The 21052-nt window shown below is 37.1% G+C and overlaps 1 protein-coding gene across 3 annotated transcripts in view; it reads right to left on the reverse strand.

Moving 5' to 3' along the window:
• Nucleotides 1–21052, reverse strand: part of nphp4 (nephronophthisis 4) — a 208299-nt gene that overhangs the window by 161735 nt on the left and 25512 nt on the right. For all 3 annotated transcript variants that reach the window (XM_053503110.1, XM_053503109.1, XM_053503111.1), the window contains exons 3-4: nt 12254–12408; nt 11736–11800 (exon numbers count right to left, since the gene is read on the reverse strand). In XM_053503110.1, the coding sequence (XP_053359085.1) occupies nt 11736–11800; nt 12254–12408 (220 nt within the window). The remainder of the gene's footprint in view (nt 1–11735; nt 11801–12253; nt 12409–21052) is intronic.

The raw sequence follows: 21052 nt of genomic DNA on the forward strand, positions 1-21052 counted from the left end.
CTTGGCAGCAGATCCTTTGGGTGTTGTGGGTACTCTGGGCCTACTCTGGACAGCAGGCTGTGATGCACTGGGTGTTCTGGTGCCATTCTATTGTGTCCAGCATTGACTTAATTAGCAATGGATTTGGCATAGATGAGGTGGGTGACGGTATTCTTCTGACAAGTTTACAATTTGAATGTGTTAATGATATGTGCTGTAAATTTTTAAGTTGATCTGTGTAAGTTTCATGCTGGTGCGTGCAAAATTGAGGAAGATGCAGCCGCCTGATCCTGAATTTGAAAAATTTTAATTTTGGTAACATTCCTAGACAAGAAAGATCCACTTTGAATATCAAAGTTCTGTACTAAAAGTGCAATAATAATAGTATGGGTGCCCGAAATACCAAAATTATTATTATTATTATTATTATTATAAGAAAATGTAGTCATAACACTTCGAAAGATAACCCATGTTATGAAAAAAAAATGTTCTATTAGTATTAGTATAAGCCTAGCAAAAAAGAAAACATCAGTGCACTTCGGGCCACTCCATCTTAGCTCCCAATGTCTAGCAATTACCATAGATTTCCTTATTTTCTAAACCTACACTTAGCAACACTTCAGCAAACCCTCCACATCCATCATGTCGACGTGTCATTATAGACTGCACTTCCTTATTTGCATGTATATCAGTAATTCTGAGCTTTCTGCCGTAATATGGGGTCCATTTTTCTATTAATAACACACACATTCGTTCAACCAAATTTGCCAATTTTTTAAGAAAATGTATTAAAAAAAATGTATCAAGGTTTTTTCATTAAAGTTTTTTCAATTAAGGACTGGTGGTAACTTCTGAAAAACACAAGAGCAGCACTGCTTAAAACACAAGAGCAGCACACATTTAATAGCATTACTCACACACACATACTCAACTCGAACTTTCATTCGTGCTTTAAATAAATGCAAAAATCCAAGCTGTTAAACATGGAATAGCTTAGATTTGTGCAACTACTTAAAGCACAAATAAAAGTTTGAGTTGAGTATGTGTGTGGGAATAATGCTATTAAATGTGTGCTTTTCTTTAAATGCACATCGTTGCTTTCTATGGACCTTCATAATGCGTAATCAAGAGTTGCTGGGTCAGAAACCACTTCTGCTGCAATGCAAAGATAGTCAGGAATCCTAAAGTTCAGCTTTACAGCTAAATTTCGTACAACTCTCCTTTTTGTCATTTGCATTTGAGCATCTCACACTCACTGTTTTATTAAGTCGTATCATAGAATGTAGTGTATGTTAGACAGGGACAAGGGATCATATTTAAAACAAAGAGCAGAGTCTTAGGTAGGCAGGTAGGGAAAGGCATAAACACTTCACTAAGGTAAGGACTATAGTAGAAATGGTAATGTGTGTGTATAAATGGGATTCCATGAATACCACAACAAGAAGCACATATGGATGTGATCATCAAATGTTTACATACTTTAGTCCATATCATGTGCAGCAATAGAATTTCTTTAATATGAACTCAAAACATTCTCCATTAACCTTAAAAAATCCGATGGTACACAACTTAAGTGTAAAAAATGAGTCAAGAAGTTTTTTATATAAAATGAAGCAAGGCGCACAGGCCTACCAGGAGGTCAGTTATTACTGAACAGTTCGAAACGTGAGCAAACATTAATAATTCCAGATTTACATGTGATTGCCTTATCTTAGTTAAAATATTTTTTAACTAATATTGTTCAATTATTAACAAATGTAATAGTAAACATGTTTTCTTAGGTAAGCAGGCATACGTGCACATACAGTCACTATGAAGATGAATGAAATGACAATATCAGCCTATCAATTAATAATTTGAAATGGTCTTTTTTTATGGAGCATTAAATATAAGTAATATAAGTAATAATAATATAAGTTTTATAAGTTCAGGCTTTATTGATCAAATATGCATTACTGCACAGTGAAATTCTTTATTCTTCGCAAATCCCAGTTTTTTTTTTTTTTTTTTTTGTTAGTTTAGAGAAGAAAACCTTAAGAATTTAAAGCATAAGTTCCATTTTAAATAAATTAATATATATATATTTTTTTATATCAATATAGGACTAATTGCAGGATTACATTCTTTAGGACTACAGCCGGCAGCTTCAATATGTCCACATAAGAAGGATTTGTTCAACACAAATTATGTGACTGATCAACACACAGTACAACAAGGAGCTCAGGGCAGAACTTAGGAAGAGGATGGTGAATTCCAAGAAGTGTGGACTGTTTCCTTGGATTCCTTTCTAAACAACTGCAAATTCCAAAAATCGGTTAAAAAAACTACATGTAAGTACATAAAATTGGGGATTTTAGCCACTTTGTCAAGGTGTGGAAGAAAACCCAAAGTGTGAAGCAATTGGTTTAAATGGTGAGGAACAACCGAGGAAACAGCACAGCACAGTTCTGTCATGAACTGAAAGCTCCTGGAACACTAGTGTCACTGCCTACTGTCAGGTTCTACATCACTATGGACTAAAAAGTTGCCTTCCAAGGAAAAAGCATTGCTCCGCAATGCAAATTAAGCTAAATTAAAGTTTGTAGTTGATCACATAGTCAAAAAAAAAGCCTCCAGGAGGAGAGTTTTAACCAGAAATATGATTGGAGGAAAACGTGTGACAAAAAGCATGGTGATGGTTGCATCATGCTATGGGGTGAGTTAAACTGTTGCATACAGTAGCACAAAGTGGACGGAATAGTGAAGTAAAAATGCATGAAGGAGTGTATGTAAACTACTGACTACAACAGTATATAAGCAAATGTTTTTCTTACTGTATGTAGCCAACTGTGTGTAGGCTTATGTAAACACACTATTTGCAAATACGTATACGTATGTACAGTATATGTATACAGCATATATGGATTTGCTGGCCCCCCAATTTGTAGCAGGTTTTTAAGCACTGAAATATTATCCACCGAAGAACCTTTGTCATAAACTGCTTTGGGGTTTTAGATCTCTGGTGTATACTCAACATGTCTACATGTGCAGAGCAGTAGAAAATGAGTCACAGGTGCAGAGTTAGAGTATTCAGAATAAAGAGCATCACTGCCTTTGGAAGTTTACTCACCCACAGTGCAGTGAAAATCTTTACCAGTTTGCAAATTTGTAGCAATGTCTCAGTTCTACCACTACACCACGCACCGCCACATCTTGCATAAGTCTGATGCAAGACTTTCAGCTGTTGTGTAAACACAAACTGACCTCACAACCTATTCCATTAAAGAGTGATCTCAGGAAGTTACAGCTCTATGGACATGCATGTTTCTGCTTCTCTCTCTCTCTCTCTCTCTCTCTCTCTCTCACACACACACTGTACTACAGTATATGGGACTATACCCTTATTTTAAAAGAATCGATACTTGACTATGCCTATATGGTCTGACCAATAGCGCTCTGTATCTTTAAGCACAGCACTGACAACCTGAGATTTGTGTGTGATGTACCCAGGGGAAAAAACCTGACCGAGTTTGTAATATGAACAAAAACATGAATATAACAAAAGTCACAAGCAACAATAGGAAAGGGGGGGTTTAGTTGGATGCTGAATTCAACAGCAGCAAACGGATGACCCAAAGTAAAATGTACAGTATATGCATTCATTCCAGGAAAAATATCACAAGTAACGCTCTTGACGCTCTCATAAAAACGCACAGGATAAAAATGAGTATTTTCCTACTTTTTCATGCATTTCCTCTAATTTAAGGTGGACAGAGAACCAAGTACAACTAAATATAATACATGCATAACATATTATAGATATACCGTATACACACAGTAAAACTGAATGTTTTGCAAGATGAGTAACATTTTTAAATACTTTTTTTTTTGGTAAACAAGAAAGGTACTTGATAAAAGACAAGTACTGTAATACTGTATATAAACACTGTCTGGAAAGCGTTGAAGGAAGGAAGAAAAACCTGACCGAGTTTGTAATATAAACAAAAACATGGGTATAAAAAAAAAAAGTCACAAGCAACAATAGGGAAGGAGAGGGGGGGCGGGCGGTGTATAGTTGGATGCTGAATTCAACAGCAGCAAACTGATGACACAAAGTAAAATGTACAGTATATTAATTAATTAATTCATTCATTCATTCATTCATGGAAGGAAGGAAGGAAGGAAGGAAGGAAGGAAGGAAGGAAATTGAGTGAAAGGAAAAGAGAAAGAAAAATGTAGTGAAAGAAATAGAGAGAGAGAAAAAAAAGAGTAAAAGGGAGAAAGAAAGAAAGAAAGAAAGAAAGAAAGAAAATGGAGTGAAAGGAAAAGAGAAAGAAAGAAAAACAGAGTGAAAGGGAAAGAGAAAGAAAAGAGAAAGAAAGAAAAACAGAGTAAAAGGGAAAGAGAAAGAAAGAAAAACAGAGTAAAAGGGAAAGAGAAAGAAAATAGAAAGAAAGAAAAAAAGAAAGAAAGAAAGAAAGAAGGAAGGAAGGAAAGAGAAAGAAAGAAAGAAGGAAGGAAAGAGAAAGAAAGAAAGAAAGAAAGAAAGAAAGAAAGAAGGAAAGAAATAAGGAAGGAAAGAGAAAGAAAGAAAGAAAGAAAGAAGGAAAGAGAAAGAAAGAAAGAAAGAAAGAAAGAGTAGGAAATATAAGGAAGGATAAAAGAGAAATAAAGAATAACGCTCACTACAATATGTGTGTGAGTGTGAGAGAGATAGAGAGAGAGAGAGAGACTGGACAATAAATAGGCATCCCTGCCCTCTTGGCGGTTTCACATGATATGAAGGAAACTGAATCTTTCATTAGACCGTTTTTCTCTCTGTCTCACACACACACACACACTTTCTTTACACTGTTTCTCTGTCTGGATCACACAGAGTAAGCAATCAGTCACTCAACTGGACAAAAAAAAAAAAAAACACTCCATATGTGAGGAAAAAGGATTTTTGTGTGCGCACACACACACACCAGGTGTCACCAAACACATTTTTTTTATTTGAAAAACAAATGAGTCGCACGCATGCCCAAAACAAGGAGACAATTGGTCGCGGCATGCCATCACAGCAGCAGTAATAGCTTCTGCTAAACTTCCATATAACATCTGCAAGGTCCGCCGTCTCTCTGTATTGTGTGTGTGTGTGCCTTTTTCTGGAAACCAGGTCTAGCGGCATGGTTAAATTAGCTAGACTTATATGAAATAAACAGCACTGACATCTTAATTGTGTGCGAGTTGCGGCGGTATAAAGCGGGCACGCTAACCTCAGCTCACGCTCGCGCACAATGACTGCGCCGTGTTCCCGCCTTCCTTTACACGGCTAATGGGGGAGATTTCCACTGAATGTAAAATCAGTTAGCTCATCTCAGCTCACTTCACTGACTCAATAAATGTCTCAACTAATTACACCTCTCCATCTGGGTGAAACAGAACGGACGCAGAGAGAGAACTTCGCCACTCATCCGCTCTGAATCAGACGCCATTACACCCACCTTTTATTCCTGAACTGCTGAATCAATTCAATCAAACCCGGCGCCGTTTCCACATTTATACCACCTTCTTCTGAAAAGCAGCGTTCTGGAAACATGGATAATGAGCAGTTCAAACATCTAGACCAAGCTTTCAAGAGAAACACCATATTTGTTCTGTTTTTTTTTTTGTTTGTTTGTTTTTTTTAATACTGTATATGTTACAAAAAACACAAAGATCCCGCCCTTGTCTGTGTGTATTTCTTTCTAACGTGCTTCACACATCCACACTGGCCACAAACAGATGACTCATTAACAGACGAGTGGATTTTCAGGAAAATGATTAGACTTGCCTAGTGCTATTGAAGTCTTCTAACTTCCACACACACACCCCACACATGCTCCCTCTCTCTTTCTCTCTCTCTCTCTCTGTGCAAATTTGGCCCAGAGTGTCGGGTCCATGGAGTAGAAAGCATTAGGTTGTGTTCATTAGTGGCCAGTGGCCCAGGGCGCACACACACAAACACACACACACAGTGTTGCTTGGCATCAGCTTCTGACACACAGGACCGTGGCATAAATATTACTGTGTGTTTGTGTGAGTGTGTGTTTCTAGAGAGAATCCAATATTAAAAGAGTCTCAAAGTGGGTAAAAAAAGTGCGGAAAAAATATTATACTATATATATATATATATATATATATATATATATATATATATATATGTGTGTGTGTGTGTGTGCGTGAGAGTGAGAGTGAGAGAAGTAAGCAATTACATCACTTAAGTAACAGAATAGTGAAAAAATATCTAAGAGCACATGAGTGAGTAATCAGATTCGTGCCTCGTACACACTCCCACAGCACTGCAGTGAATCAGACAGAAACAAACGGTGATGTTGGAAAACGTGGAGCCGCTGTGCTCAATTAGCAGAGAAGCTAGGGAGGGAGAGTGGGATGAGAAGAGGAGAGGAGAGGAGAAGAGAAGACTTGTAAAAAGGTATGAAAGAGGTAGTGAAAGAAAAAAAGAAACAAACAAAGTAAAAGTAATAAAAGCAATTTACAAAGAAAAGTAAAGAAAGAAAAAGAAAGAAAGATAGAAATGATGAAAGGAACATATATATAACAAAGGAACTTATAAAAATCTGAAGGAGGTAATGAAAAAAAAAAAAGAAAAAAGTCGAGAGAAGAGATTAAGGTAAAATAAATAAAGGGACAGACAAACAGGTAGATGAGCAGAGAAAATAGCTGATTGAATAAAGACTATCAGTGTTTATGTGAATATATCAGTATGATGCATATAATGGAACTGCTTTATTCCGCGTGTGTGTGTTTGTGTGTCACAGGGTCACCCGGACTGAATTAGTGGTAAGATTAGTAGCAGCACTCAGTGCGGAGCAGCAGCACTACATTAACACTCCACTCATGAGTCTCTCAGAGGGCACGGGCTCATTCTCTACACCACTTCCTCTTAACACAGGGAGTAAAGGAGCGCTCCCAAACCCATTCCTCTCATCTCCTTTACTTCCTCCCTTTAAAGTCGATTCTTCCGTCCTTTCAGGTGGAAGTGGCTCTTGTTTATTTGTCTCTTGACACTGAATTAACAAGCGCACGCCGTCATTCATGTGAAGCATTCTTCCATTTCAGAGATCTACTGTAAAGCTTAAGTACTACACACAGCTGCACGTCACCTCAACCCTGACAGATCTGTGTTCAAGACCCCACGTTTCAGTGTGTATTCAGTCAAATGACACTACACTGATATAGACTTCCTTATCCTTGTGCCGGCACTCTCAGCGCTGTTTTCAAGAGCGACACACAATACTCAGCAGAAAGCCTGGGTAGAAAACATCTAGCTATGTTATCAGACTGTTGCTCATATGAAGCCAGTACCAGAGTATAAACAAAATGAAGGTCTTTACTTTACTATTACATTACATTTATGCCACTGCTCAGTTCAAGCTGCAAGACGAATCAGTAGTTCATATTTATCTTCTTCATCCAATACACAAAGGACCAGTCAAAAGTTTGGACACACCTTCTACGTTATTCCATGTTGCATTCAAAATATGATGTAATCTCATTTGATACAGAGATGTGTCTGCTACCTAGCTTCATACAGCCTTCATAACGACTCTAATCTGAGGTGTTGGATATTAGTGACTTCTGAAGTTGGTTACTCTAAAAGAACTTCTCCTCTACAGCAGGGGTAAGTTTTGGTCTTGTTTTCCTGGGATGGTCTTCATGAGATCCAGTTTCATCATGGTGTTTAATGGGTTTTGCAAATGCACTTGACAATACTGTTCTTGCCAGATCTATTCCAGAACAGCTGACATTCATGTCTTAAAATAACAACTAACAGTGGTGGTGGTTGTTTTTGTTGTTACTTAACTACCTAATATCATATGTGTTATTTAATAGTTTTGAAACAAATCCAGTATTGTTCCAGAATGCAGAAAATAAATCCAAACCTTGTGTCCAAACTTCTGGTATTACATAATATATTATTGTTTCTGTAGGGATATAAAATATAACAACTAATAAACAAATAAAAAAAAATATGAGCTGCAGCTCACAGTATGCAAAACAGACCTTTCAGAAGATTTAAAGACACTGTGAAAGGTTTATAAAATTCTTAACACTGTATGACGTAGCTTAGTTTTAGTGCCCAGTAATAGTTTAAAATAATGCATGTATTAGATTTAAGACACAAGGTTAGTTTGTTTCAGCACACACTGTGGCACATAGTGCTAAATTAAAACCTAGTGTATGATCGTACACAGCAGATTGGTCCTGCACTACACTGAAATCTAGGATTTATTTCTGATGAAGGACATGTACAAGCAACACTTAAAGCGATTATAGGGATCATGCATGCACCCACCACCACCCTTTTACAGAGTGAGTCATCGAATATACCAGTGCCATCAGGGCAAAAAGATTTATTGCCACGTAACATTGTTGAGTCTAGACTTGACCAACTTAAGCAACCGCACTGCCTCTAGAGACTTGTACAGTGGGCACTATGCATGATGGGTACGTCGATTTACGTGCTTCCATTCTTACCCTGATGCGCTGATCTTTCTGGAATAGGGTAAATCTAAACTCATTAGACAACATGACCTTTTTTCATTGCTCCAGAGTGCTGCAAACTGAAGCATTTTGGTCTAATTAGCTGTACCACTGGTCCTTACACAGAAAGAAATAGACATTTCTTTAACTCTCTTTCATGTCCTGGGTCTCAAACCTAAATTTTGTGCCACAGTGTGTGTTTAAGTTCCAGTTTGTACTGTGTTAATTGTTTACTTACTGTACACTTGCTTTATCCTGGTCCTGATTCCAGATTATAATCTAGTTCTACAGTATAAATGAAGTTCTGCACTTGTATCTTTCCTGTGCTTCTTTTTCCAGACAAACAGTACCTCCTAAAGTTCTATATTTTCAGTACCATCCCTAGATTACAAAAATGTACAACTTTTGTACCCCCCCCCACACCAAAAAAAACTTTTCCAAGCTGCTGATGAGGCATTGTTCCCAGCCACAGTTCTGTTTGCAGAAGATAGCAGCAGAGTCCTGATTATCTCCTCCACATAATAGAGCACACACAAATCCTCAAGTCATTTAATATAAAAGTGAACACCATAGCCCATAATGGACACTGCCTGAAGTTTATGTTCAGAGTGACTTCCTTAGTTAGTCAATCCAAAAGCCTATGCAATGATCCCAGTAGCCAAATTTATCAATAAGACTTATGCATGCTGTGTTTTAGACTTTTGAAGTTTAAGACTATTGAACAAGTTTGTTAGGTGGAGAAAAAAAAAAACAAATTTATATAGTTTCCATGAAGAACTTAAATTAAACTCCACTACGTTATTGCAGAAACTTTCCAATTTAGAAATGGTTGCACAAAGCAAGATTTAAAATGACTATTAGGTACAAAATAAATGAAGACAGTCAGAGGAAAAAATTGTCTCATTCAGTCATTCATTCATTCCCTTAGTTATAGATGTTGGTACGATACTGCCCCGGGTGCCAATTTATATACTGATGCTGTACATTCAAGCCTCATTTATCACGCTAGACACTGAATACTTAATGAGCATGTTAGACTTATGCAGAGACACTGCGACTCACACTGTAATTTGCATGATGTATTGATGTCACTTTTAAACATAACACATACTGTATAGAAACTTCACATACAAGTTTCATAAAATCCTTTTTTTATTCGATATGCATTTTGCCAAAATAAAACCAAAATAATCTGTGGTGGAACACGTATCCAGAAATCGAGGTATGCCTGGTCCTGGTATGCCATCAGGGCCAGCAGCCTTATATGCATCTACTTTGCTTGGTGCTGAGTGTAGATCTTTTGTGGAGAGTGAGGGGATGGCCAACAGGGAAACTGCCATCATTTTTGGCATGATGCCTGCATCCTAGGTTGAAGCGAGTGTAGAAATGATTCAGCTCATCAGGGAGGAAAGCAGTGCTGGTTTGAAGAGTCTTTGTGGATGGTTTGTAATCAGTGATGAATTGTATGCCCTTTCACATGTGTACTGAATGACGAGGTTTTCCCACAAATGGGTTTATACTTCCCTAACGGCATAGTCATATTCCAGGACTCAAATCGTAAAAGAGTCATTCTGGGAGCATAAGGAATCATTTTCACACATGAATGGACCACCACAGGGTCCTGACCTTACAATTCAAGATCTCAGACAAAAATTAAGGCAAACCTAGATAGAAATAAAAGTTGTGAGGTTACATAAGGTTTCCAAAACAACGCCACAGAGAACATACAGGTTGTGTCCAAGTTAGCAAAATATGTAGTGTTAGATCTATGTTTTGCCTTGTTTGCCACTTATGTGTCACAGAAAACGGAGTCAGACATTAAAAAAACAGCCCAAATGAAACACTCCCTGGTCCGAAGATTTCAGTATGGCTTGCTTACTTTCCTTATGTTATTTCCCTTTTTTCTTACCTCATAGATAAATACCAAAAGAGAAAAATGCACTGCATGTGGTTCAACAACAAAGTAAAAAGATCCTTACAGAGACATTGCATCACTAGCAATTATGCTGTTGTTCTTACGTTTTTATTTCATAAATATATATACTACTGTAGACTGGCTGTACACAGCTTATGACATTAGCGCTGTTCTTTAAGCAGTGCTGCTACTGTATATTGGAGGGAACTACTGTCACTGCAACTGAAGCCATGGCTAATGCATCAGGATAGAAATCAAGATGATTTTCATGCTATTCTAGCAACTGCTAGCATTTTAACAAATGAGGAAGACGTGACATTTCACAAGTGAGTAAAACATTAGTAAATTTTGGACACTGGTAAAAAGGATCTGTCACACATTACTTTTTCTTTCAGATTCCCAAATAAGACTACATTTCCAGAAACACATGTAGATTAAGTGAGAATGTTAGGACAGGAAGAAAAAGATTCTTCCAAGTATGCAGTTCTTTGCAGCTTTCATTTTGTCTCTTTTATTGCTAGCTTTTAAGTCTAATACAGTTTTATCAACTTTAAATAATCAAGTCACTAATAATTGTCAGCATAGTATTATTTGTACCCTAAAGAAGTTTAGCCTAGAACCACATCATTTTTGTATTTTGTCTTTTTCAGCTACTTACACGGGAGTCCCTTTGCTTGTTGACACCACATCTACCATCATAACCTCTCACCCCATCCGCCATCCCTGGACACTTCTGGCACTTCATTTTTGCTAAATTTGCAGTATTTTGATAACAGCCTCATGGAAAATAACCATCATGAAAGGCTTCACCGACAGTCTGCCTAGGCTATAAAGTTATAAAGAGCTCATGCTGTGGAGAACAAGTGCTTTGAGAAGTAAGCAAGGATAAAATGTGCAGAAATAGTACTAAATACCCTTTTGAGTCTACTTGTATTGTGAACACCAAAGCAGTAAGGTCATTTATGGCCATGGGGTTTACTTTAACACTTTACCAAGAATAAGTATGGATCATTTAAATGGAGGTATGTACATGGGCAAGCACCCATAATGCCCAGGGCCAGTGTCTTACTAATAGTATACTCAAGCTGCCATAAAACATGATTTATATTGCATGAAGAAGTGAACTAAACCACTTTATAAAAATCATTCTTTATTGATTAGCTACCCACCATGAGCTGAAATACTCACACACACACACGCACAGTGTAAATATATAGCACATTTAATACAATGTTCTGCTGAATAGTAAATCTTTTTGGGTGTTTTTTTGGAGTCTAAGGAGAAGCCTATTGTATCTGCGTGTTATGCGTGTACTGTATGTGTGTGTACTCACTCTGCAACGGGTCCCTCAGTGTTGGGTGTAGCAGAGCTCGAGGAGTACCATAAAACAGAGTTAACCTGCAGAACAAGAGACAAAAACACACATTGTAAATGTAATATATAAGCAAGTGAGACAGTAGATGATGGTATACTTGACATTATAAATATAATTATGACAGTATATCTGTATATTTTCCTTGTATATAAGAAAGTTCAGAAATCCATGCAAATTATATATCCTTAAGTCAAGTCAAGCTGTGCATTATTTATCATACATAGATTTTGTGAATTTAAAGCATTTTCATGAATAATGCTCATATGAACAATTTCACACAAAATCCATAAACCAGCTTGAAAAATAAGCCCTCTGTCAGCAGTACAAACCTGTAAAGAAGTTGCCTTGTCCAGACATGCAAATACAAACAGAAACACACACACACACACACACACACACACACACACACACACACACACACACACACACACACTTCTCTATACTGTAGGACAGAGACATTAGGACATTAACATTACCTGCCCTCTCCTTGTGCTTGTTCAGAGAAGAGCTGTAGGATCCCAAAACCCTGGCCCACTGCATTATGGGAAGTTTCTGTCCCAGAAGGGAGAGAGGCTAGCTCCACTACAGCCACCACTGAGGCCAAACACAAAGATGTGTGGAAGTATACAACCTACGGAGAACAAGAAAGAAATAGACAATGCTGTACATGTTATGGAGTCAAAAATACACATACAGCACAACTAATATTTGGCTGATAGTCGCTTAGCTAAGCTTGACCTTAAGCTGAGGCTTTTGGTAGCTCTTAACAAATTACTGCTGGAATTCTGCTCAGCCAAAAGGGGCACTGGGATGCCCTTGGTAAATTTCAGCGAGGAAACTTTGTGTCCCAAGTTTAATGTGGATTCTACTGCTTTTTTTTTTTTTTTTACCATCTACCTAAACATTGTTGCAGACCAAGTCATACCTTCATGGTGGCAATATACATGTTATAGATAGACAGGTGAATTGAATAACAATGATTATTTAATTAAATAACAGTAAACTGGTGACAAGATGAGCACCCAAAGGCCAGTCTGTCCATCACAAGACAACTTGTGTATGGGGCCTCGCAGGCTAAGAGTTCAAGATTGTTGATCTGGCCGCCAAATTCCCAGATCTTAATCCGACCAAGCTCCCACTCAAACAAGTCCAATTCATGAAGGCCCCACCCAAGCACCCAAAGGATTTGCCACCCACAACACACCGCAGAGTTATGGTTTGAGGGGCCAACATACACGGTTTTTATATGCATATAATCAAAGCCAAAAAAAGTGATGAAAGTAAAGAAACTAGTGAATTTCAAGGCAACTTTTAAGAAATTAGGAAAACAACATGAAATCTCACCTCTATAAACGTAAACGGAAATGTGAAAATAGGCAGAAGACACCTCTAATTAACAAGCTTATCTAAATCAGCAATGAGCTTGCTGAGGTAAACAGCGTGTCGTCAATTTCTGCAGCCATGCAGCAGCACCACAGAGATGTGAGCAGATTCGAAGCTAATTATTTAGTCCTGAAGGGAAGAGGTGAAGCGCGTCTCATTCCCCATATCTGCAGGGCGAGTGTCTCCTTGGGCATGTCGAATGAAGCACAGGCCCTATCTTCACAATGACTAAACAGAAAGCCAGAATCCTCTACATGGAACGCCACAGATGTTCAAGCCGCATGCAAGCCGCAAAATATCTTTCCTCTCTTAATGAAAATCGGAAATCACTTTGAATGCTTCAGTTATCATTCTAGATTTAATATGTATTAATAAAAATAAAAAAAATCTATAAAATCAACAACAGGGTTGCACGAGGAGAAACAGAGTGAACCATCACCTCTACAAAAGTGATTTTATTCCAGCAATAGCAAGTCGTAAAGTATTATCCCTCTAATAGTTCAGGAATTTGCTAATCATATCAATGGTTTTGTTTATTAATTTTTAATTCATCACAAGATACAAGTTTCTTATCACTTGTTATGAAAGCATTTTTTTTCCTGGAGGCTCTTTCCATAAATGCTTAGTATTCATCCCTTCGGAGAAAATATTAATCTACCTTATCAACAATGGCACAGCTTTTTTTTTAGCTTATGTGGAGCATCCACTATACAAGTCCCTGTGAAAGTTGTTGAACGCATCAATACAACCCTGTGATTTGTCCTACATTTACAGCTACTGACTGAACAGAAAACTAATCAAGCAGGTTACGTGGACAAACACAGAATCATTTTCCGAGAATCACAAATCAGGTATCTATTGGATCCATTTGTGAGTGCAGTACAACATACTGTGCACATTACACACAATTAAATATATATATATATATATATATATATATATATATATATATATATATATATGATACCAGTTTTTTGTTCTATGAAGGCATTTTAAAACACGTGTCTGTAAGGATTCACTCGCTTTTAGAGGCAGCCTCCAGTGAACATTTGAAGACCTGCATGTTTTGGCACTTGAGCTTCAGCTTCCGAAACGAAAATTGTCCATGGAATCTGAAGCGCATGCAGCTAGTCAGCTGCATCATTTTAAACTGCTGCATGTCCTGCACCACAGGACAACATAAAACACTCCCATATAAGCTCACATGTGTCCCCAAATGGTCATTGTTTCTGTATGTTATAGGAGAAACCATAAACACTAATCCAGCATGACAAAATTCGCTCCGTTTTCACCTTGTATGAATATGGGACCATCAGGAGCCAAACTCTCAACCACTATCTTTAAATGATAAAATAGTTACCTTTCTGCTGTGCTACACAGCCTTTCTTAGCAACTACAGCTCACACCATAGCAACAAACTGTATATAAAAACCTAGGGAACAACAATAAAATTGCACAGTGGCGATGGTATTACTCAATAATAGTAAGGTTGAAAAATGTCAGGTCACCTGGATAGACCTTCTCCCTGTGACACTTAGGCTGTTAGGGATCTGACCAATGGTTTTCTCAAAATTCATGTTTTTAAAATTTGGGAAATATCTAGTGCACAAACTAAAATCTGAGATCTCTTCCATATATTTGTTTATCCATATTATCATTCTACTTTTTAATCAAAGCTGCAAAACCAATCTAATATATATGCTTTGGATTAAACTGTTTTTACAGAATCCACCCACATCTACCCTGAGCCAACTCCTGACTGTAGATAATATTTTACACTGCACGGCTGATATACCGAGGCTTCCAACCCTCTCTCTCTCTCTCTCTCTCTCTCAGCGTTCCCCTCTCACCAGTCTCTGCCTTAAGGTCAATCATCTCCGAACACATTTCCTATTCAGATGCTGCCTCTCTGCTTCTCCTCCGTTCTGACACATTCCATTTCAGAGCGGCAGACCCAGATAAAAGCAATGCTCTCAGATTGACTATCTTTTCCATCTGACTCTCGTTTCACACTTGTCACTTGGGTAAAGGCCTTGTTGAGGGACCTCGCAATATTCTACAGAGGACACGTTGTCTACAGTCGCAGCAACTCCATGATTATATGTTGTTTTCACTGGCAAAGTAAAGTGGCATAAACCTAAATGATGCCTTTCACAAAAGAAGCTTGACTGGAAGAAAATATCCCTGTCATCATGCTCCTAGGATCATTTCTATCACTTGTCCTTGTTTACCACTATCTTACATTTCACATGTGTAGCATACTTTTTTTTTTTCCTTTCACCAGTCTACAAAAAAAATAAAAATATATTAAAAATAATTCACGAAATGAGACTTTTTTGGAACTATAAACTTAAAAAGAATGCTTTGAGGACATCTATTTTTGTTTCTTGATCTCTGAATATCCTCTCTGCACGCAACTTTGATCTACACGCTACAGAGCATCAGCGTGTTCTGAAATTAGCTCTGCGTACTTTGTTTCAGGTTTTTTTTTTTTTTTTCGTTTTTTTTTTCCCAGCATACACATACACAAGGCACATCAATCAAATCTAGACCTTAGCTGAACCCATTGGATTTTAGCAGCCTCTAACTCTCTTTCCAATTTCATACAATTTGAGCTGGGAAATCCTAGGACTGAGCTGGACTCTGGCCCTCCAGTATTAAAAGTCAGCCACCTTTACCCAGTGTTGGGAAAAATGACTGTAAATGTTATAGTACATTGTAGAGGATTTTCCCTTTCTTAAGCATACCAGAAAATGAATGTTTCACCCAAATGCATTTCATATGTGTAAAAAAATACATGTTTTTTATATTAGACCTTAAAAAACAAAGAGAAGACACAAAACTGCAACATCTGAGGCAACAAAACTGAGCAACTGGGTAGCTTTGACTATAACGGGTTAGTTTCAAGAGTAATACAACTCGCACCACAAAATTTATTAAACGTTTATTTGGGAAGTTCTATTTTCATCTAGCAATAATAATCACAGGTGTTTAGCTAGTTAATATATAAATGGCAAATATTCCCTGGCACTACCAACCATACTGTAGGTTTACTTTCCTATAAGCTACAGTGGTAGAACATTATATCAGTGTTTATGGATGCAGAGAAGCTCTGCGGACACCTGGACAACCCATTGTATTATGTCTAGCTCATATCCCTTTAAAACAGATAAAGAGACTGAAAATTGTTAGCAAGATAAACAACTTTTCAACATTTTGGAGAGCTACAACTTAAAAATAATACTGTTCCATTTAAAAGAAATAGACATGGACGTGTTTTTTCCGATAACCACTTTATTATGAACAAGCATCATCAGCACACTGTCAGTACAGTAGTAGTCATTTCTGGCCTCTGACTAGGAATCACTTCCTCAACTCAAAATTTATAGTTTAAGAACTAGATTAGACATCAAATTAGTAGCACTTCTTACTATTAAGTCAATTAAACTGTATATACGGTACTATACAAAAGTACCTTGTAAAGGAGCCAGCCGTTAATTACAGCAAGGATGATGGTGTGCCAGAAGATGTAAATGTACCAGCGGTGAGATTTCATGGGAAACTTGTACTTGGCAGCAAATGAGTCCAACAAATCCACACCCCCCATGTGTTTGTTGTAGGTACCAACAATGTAAGGCCTCTCAACATCAATGATGGTTTTAGTGGCTTTGTCCCACCGCTGAATTTTCTGCACAGGTTCTGGTCCAGCAAAGGATGACACAAGTGTGACCGCTCTGTTGTCATACCATTTGACAGCACAAATGTTGTGGTTCCCCTCCACTCTGACATCAAAGCTTCCTCTCCCCTTTTTCTTCAAGCTCTTCTCATCTTCAAGGTTGCAGTTGGGTAGACGTACCTGCCTCGCTGTTCCCACATAATGAATTCCATGCTCAAGAAGCTTGACCACGAGTGGGACACAGGTGAAGTAGTTGTCTGCGTAGATCTTGTAGTTTTGACCCTTTGGAAGTGTGGAGGCGAGCTTTATCACAACATCACCTGACAGTCCAAGTTCAGATTTCGCTTGTCGTTTTCCATCTACACTCCCTTGGTAAACATCAAAATCACAGAGCATGCCAGAGATTCCAGTTCTCACCCACAGTTTAAACCCCCATGGGTGTGGCTTGCCACGCATATATTGTTTGATGTTACTGAATCTCCCCTTGAAAGGAATCATCATTTCATCTACAGAGTTGTGTTCTTCAGGTACCACCTGCAGGCATCTTTCCCTAAATGAATTTAGCCATGGTCTGAGTTTCCAGAGTTTGTCCTTCTTTTCCATCTCTGACACAGTTAAATTGTTTATAAAGTGTAATGAAGTCAACAGAGATTGGAATCTGTTCCGGGATATCACATCAGAAACAGGGGTGTACCGTGTGTCTGTCTCCCAATACATACGGACTCCAGACATTTGCATTAGGCCCATCTTCAGGTACATGCCAAGCATCATCTCAATTTCCTTATTATTGGCCTATTATAGTCTACTTATCATACTAAAAGGGACACATGCATCCCCCCAGAGCACTAACAGGTTCACATTCAAGACCATTCACACCTGTCCCTAAACAATGCAACAGGCTACCACTCTGACCCAACGTTGTAGAATTACAACATAGACATAATAACCTCTAAATCAAATTTTATCAATGTTTTCTAAAATAACTAAATATGTATATGTTCTAGACATTGTAATAAACATAGAAAAAAATATTTTAGAGATTTTACTTACTTAAATCTTGACAAATCCAGGCGTGCAAAAACAGGAGATCAGCTCAATGCGAAGTTTGCAAGTAGAGTAAGTTCACGGCAAGATGACCAGACCTATAAACACTTTTTCCATCCAATAGCATCATGAGTACAAACAATAGGACCCATTAAATATGTAAATGTGGTTTTGAGGAAAAAAAAACATTTGCTGGCCTTTTTTTAGAATTGTTAAAAGTGATGTTGTAATTCTGCAACAGTGGGCTTTACAGGGTTAAGCCACCGCTCATTCTTCATAATTCACTTCTAAAAAAAAAAATAATAATAATAATAATCATCATTTTTGACTCTCAGTTTTGCCAAGAATTTTCTCTCATTTTTAGTCCAGTCCCTTTGCCTGACCTGTTTTAGATTTTTTTTTTCTGTTGTTGTTAAGCCACAGCGTCCTTTAAAGCATGAAAACCAACCTAACTAAAACATAAATCAGTGAGGAACAGGCACAGATGATCAGGCCAATGATTAATATACAGGTGATGCTGAATGCTGAGTGGTTAGAACGGATGAGAGGGGAAATAAGGTTGCTGCCAAGGTTGTTACATAAACACCCACTTTCTAAATTGCATCTTTAGCAACTTTGCAGCCTATCACAGTAAAGCATTTGTCACCATTTCTTTAATTTGACTCAATACTTTGCACAGTACTGTACAAGTATAACACGAACATATTCACATAATTACTATACAGTTCACTGTTTTAGATTTACATTGGTATTTGGCTAAATTGAAGCGAACAACAGACACACAAGAGACATCGATCTGATCAGCCATCGTAATGGCTCTGTTCGAGCTCATTGGACCTGGTGAGTGCATGATCAAGTGTGTGAAATTAGTGATAACATGATAAATGTTGCCCAAATGCACATATGTCTGTATAAATGCACGTATAAATGCATATTTCTTCATTTTGACCCCACTCCCACTGCCTCTTCAATCCTTTTAGAACGCACTGGTAACTTCAAGGTCTTTGCAGCAGTTTGATGCGGCTTTAGGTCTTAAGGTTATTGCTCTATTAGTGAAATAACAGACCCTAGCTATTTTTTCCAATTAAAAATTTAATTACAGGCTAAAGCACCAATATGGATTCTATGGATTAGAACCTATTATTATCCAGACAGGCGGTTTATAACATAAAATATTTCAGCTCATAACAGAGAATTACACTCTCTCGACAAACTGCAGTAAGAATAAGCTAAGTGCCTTGTATCCACTTCATTTTCTATTTAAAATGATCACCTATTGTGATGATCCAAATGTCCACCAGAGAGCCGCTCAAAATTCTCATTTCAATGCCTCTCTCTGCATTTGCATCATGTTTTGTTATATGATGTAATAACCCCGTAAGTAGCCACTGCATAACTGAAAAATAAATAAATAAATCATTTGTGCTAACAAATGTTAATACCAATAAGCTGCACTGTTTTTTCATAAATCGAACACTAACCTCATAGGCTCCAAGATGCCGTTTTTGTTAAAGGCAAAAAAATGGGAATCAATAGACTTTTCTCCTGCAGATATCTAACTCACAGAAATAAAAAAAGCCCCAGTGTCTGTGCCACCTCTAGAAATTGGCTTCAAATAAAATTGCCCACAGCTTACAGATGTATTGGCACAGATGCACAAGTGGAACAGCTGCTGTGATACTGACCTGACTGCACATAACATAAAGTACTCATGGACATTCCTGATGTTTTCTGCTTATTAATAATAAATGCATCATGTATTTACAATTATATGACCAGTGTAACAATTTCATCCTTTAAAAAAAAAAAAGAATATTAAAACTTGATATGATGATTATGACTTAGAAGTGTTCACTGGGGAAGCTTTTACTCAAAAGTAGACCAGTAAACAAAAAAACAAAACAAAAAAATTGATGATTGGCAGTGTAAAAGCATTACAGTCATGCCTTTTCTCAAGCACTCTCATCTGTCATCTGATGATATTCCTCATCATTGAAATGTGTCAAATGTTTCCCATTGATGCAGAACAAGATTACTGTATAAACTATGTGAAATTCTCAAATGTCACATCACAGGTGCTGTCTTCTTCATCTTAAACTGACTGAATAAAGCCGCCAAACAACTAAACTACTTCCTTTCCCACATACCAATGCGCTTCACATAGGTATAATCCTTTATAAGAACGGTAACAGTTTAATCATTTGTGAGGCGTTCATCGAACAGAAGGAAATTAATACACAAATTCTGATTGTAGGCTTGTAATTTCAAAAACGTAAATCAATAAATGACTCACTCATAGAGATAAGTGAACCACATGTCCGATCTGTATTTATTAGCTTAAATTGTATTTTCCTATTTTTAGCTCATTGACGCTACTTCAATAGACAAAGATATCTTATGCTTTTAAGTTATTAAGTTAATCCAAAAATGGTACATACAGTCTTAAATTTATCACAAGTAATATGTGCATACATGATGGGACTACATGCTGTTTTGGGGAGTGTTTTTCAAGCTATCCACAAGTTACTGGACTGTAATACACTCTGATTCAGTGTGAACTGATTTTCATTATTGTTTTAAAAGGTCAAAGGTTATTAAAGCTTGTTTGTATAATTTACCATCATTAGAAGAAACAACAGAAAAAAAATTTGTGTGTTTAGTTGTTTTTTTTTACGCCATGCCAGCTTCTATGCCTATATTCATGGCGAGAAGTTTTTTTTTTTATTCAATATTAAAACTAGATAAGATGTTTAAAATTATTTTTTTTTAGGAAACCATATTTGGATTTACTTGTTTATAAACTTTTTTTTAAAAGTGTCAACAGAGTAAAACAAGTAATGTTTAAAACTTTAAAATATTTGGACAGTTTTCAACCATGCAGTTTCATGTTTAAATTTTGCCACAATAATTTCATTAGATCTTTTAAATGTCTTTACACCCGTACATCTGCCATGTATAAAAAGGCAACCTCACTTGCATTTGTAAATCTTTCTTATATATTATCCTTGCCTTATACATAAATGACTATTCTGGGAAAATAGAATAAATAAATAAATAAATAAATAAATAAATAAGGCTTGTTTTGCATCCTTTTTTAAATAAAAAAAAAAAAAAAAAAAGTGTATGGCCATTTTTTTTTTAATAATAATAATAAATCCTAGGATATGATGTC

This window comes from Clarias gariepinus, chromosome 9, assembly GCF_024256425.1.
Source record: "Clarias gariepinus isolate MV-2021 ecotype Netherlands chromosome 9, CGAR_prim_01v2, whole genome shotgun sequence".
In the NCBI taxonomy this organism is placed as follows: Eukaryota; Metazoa; Chordata; class Actinopteri; order Siluriformes; family Clariidae; genus Clarias; species Clarias gariepinus.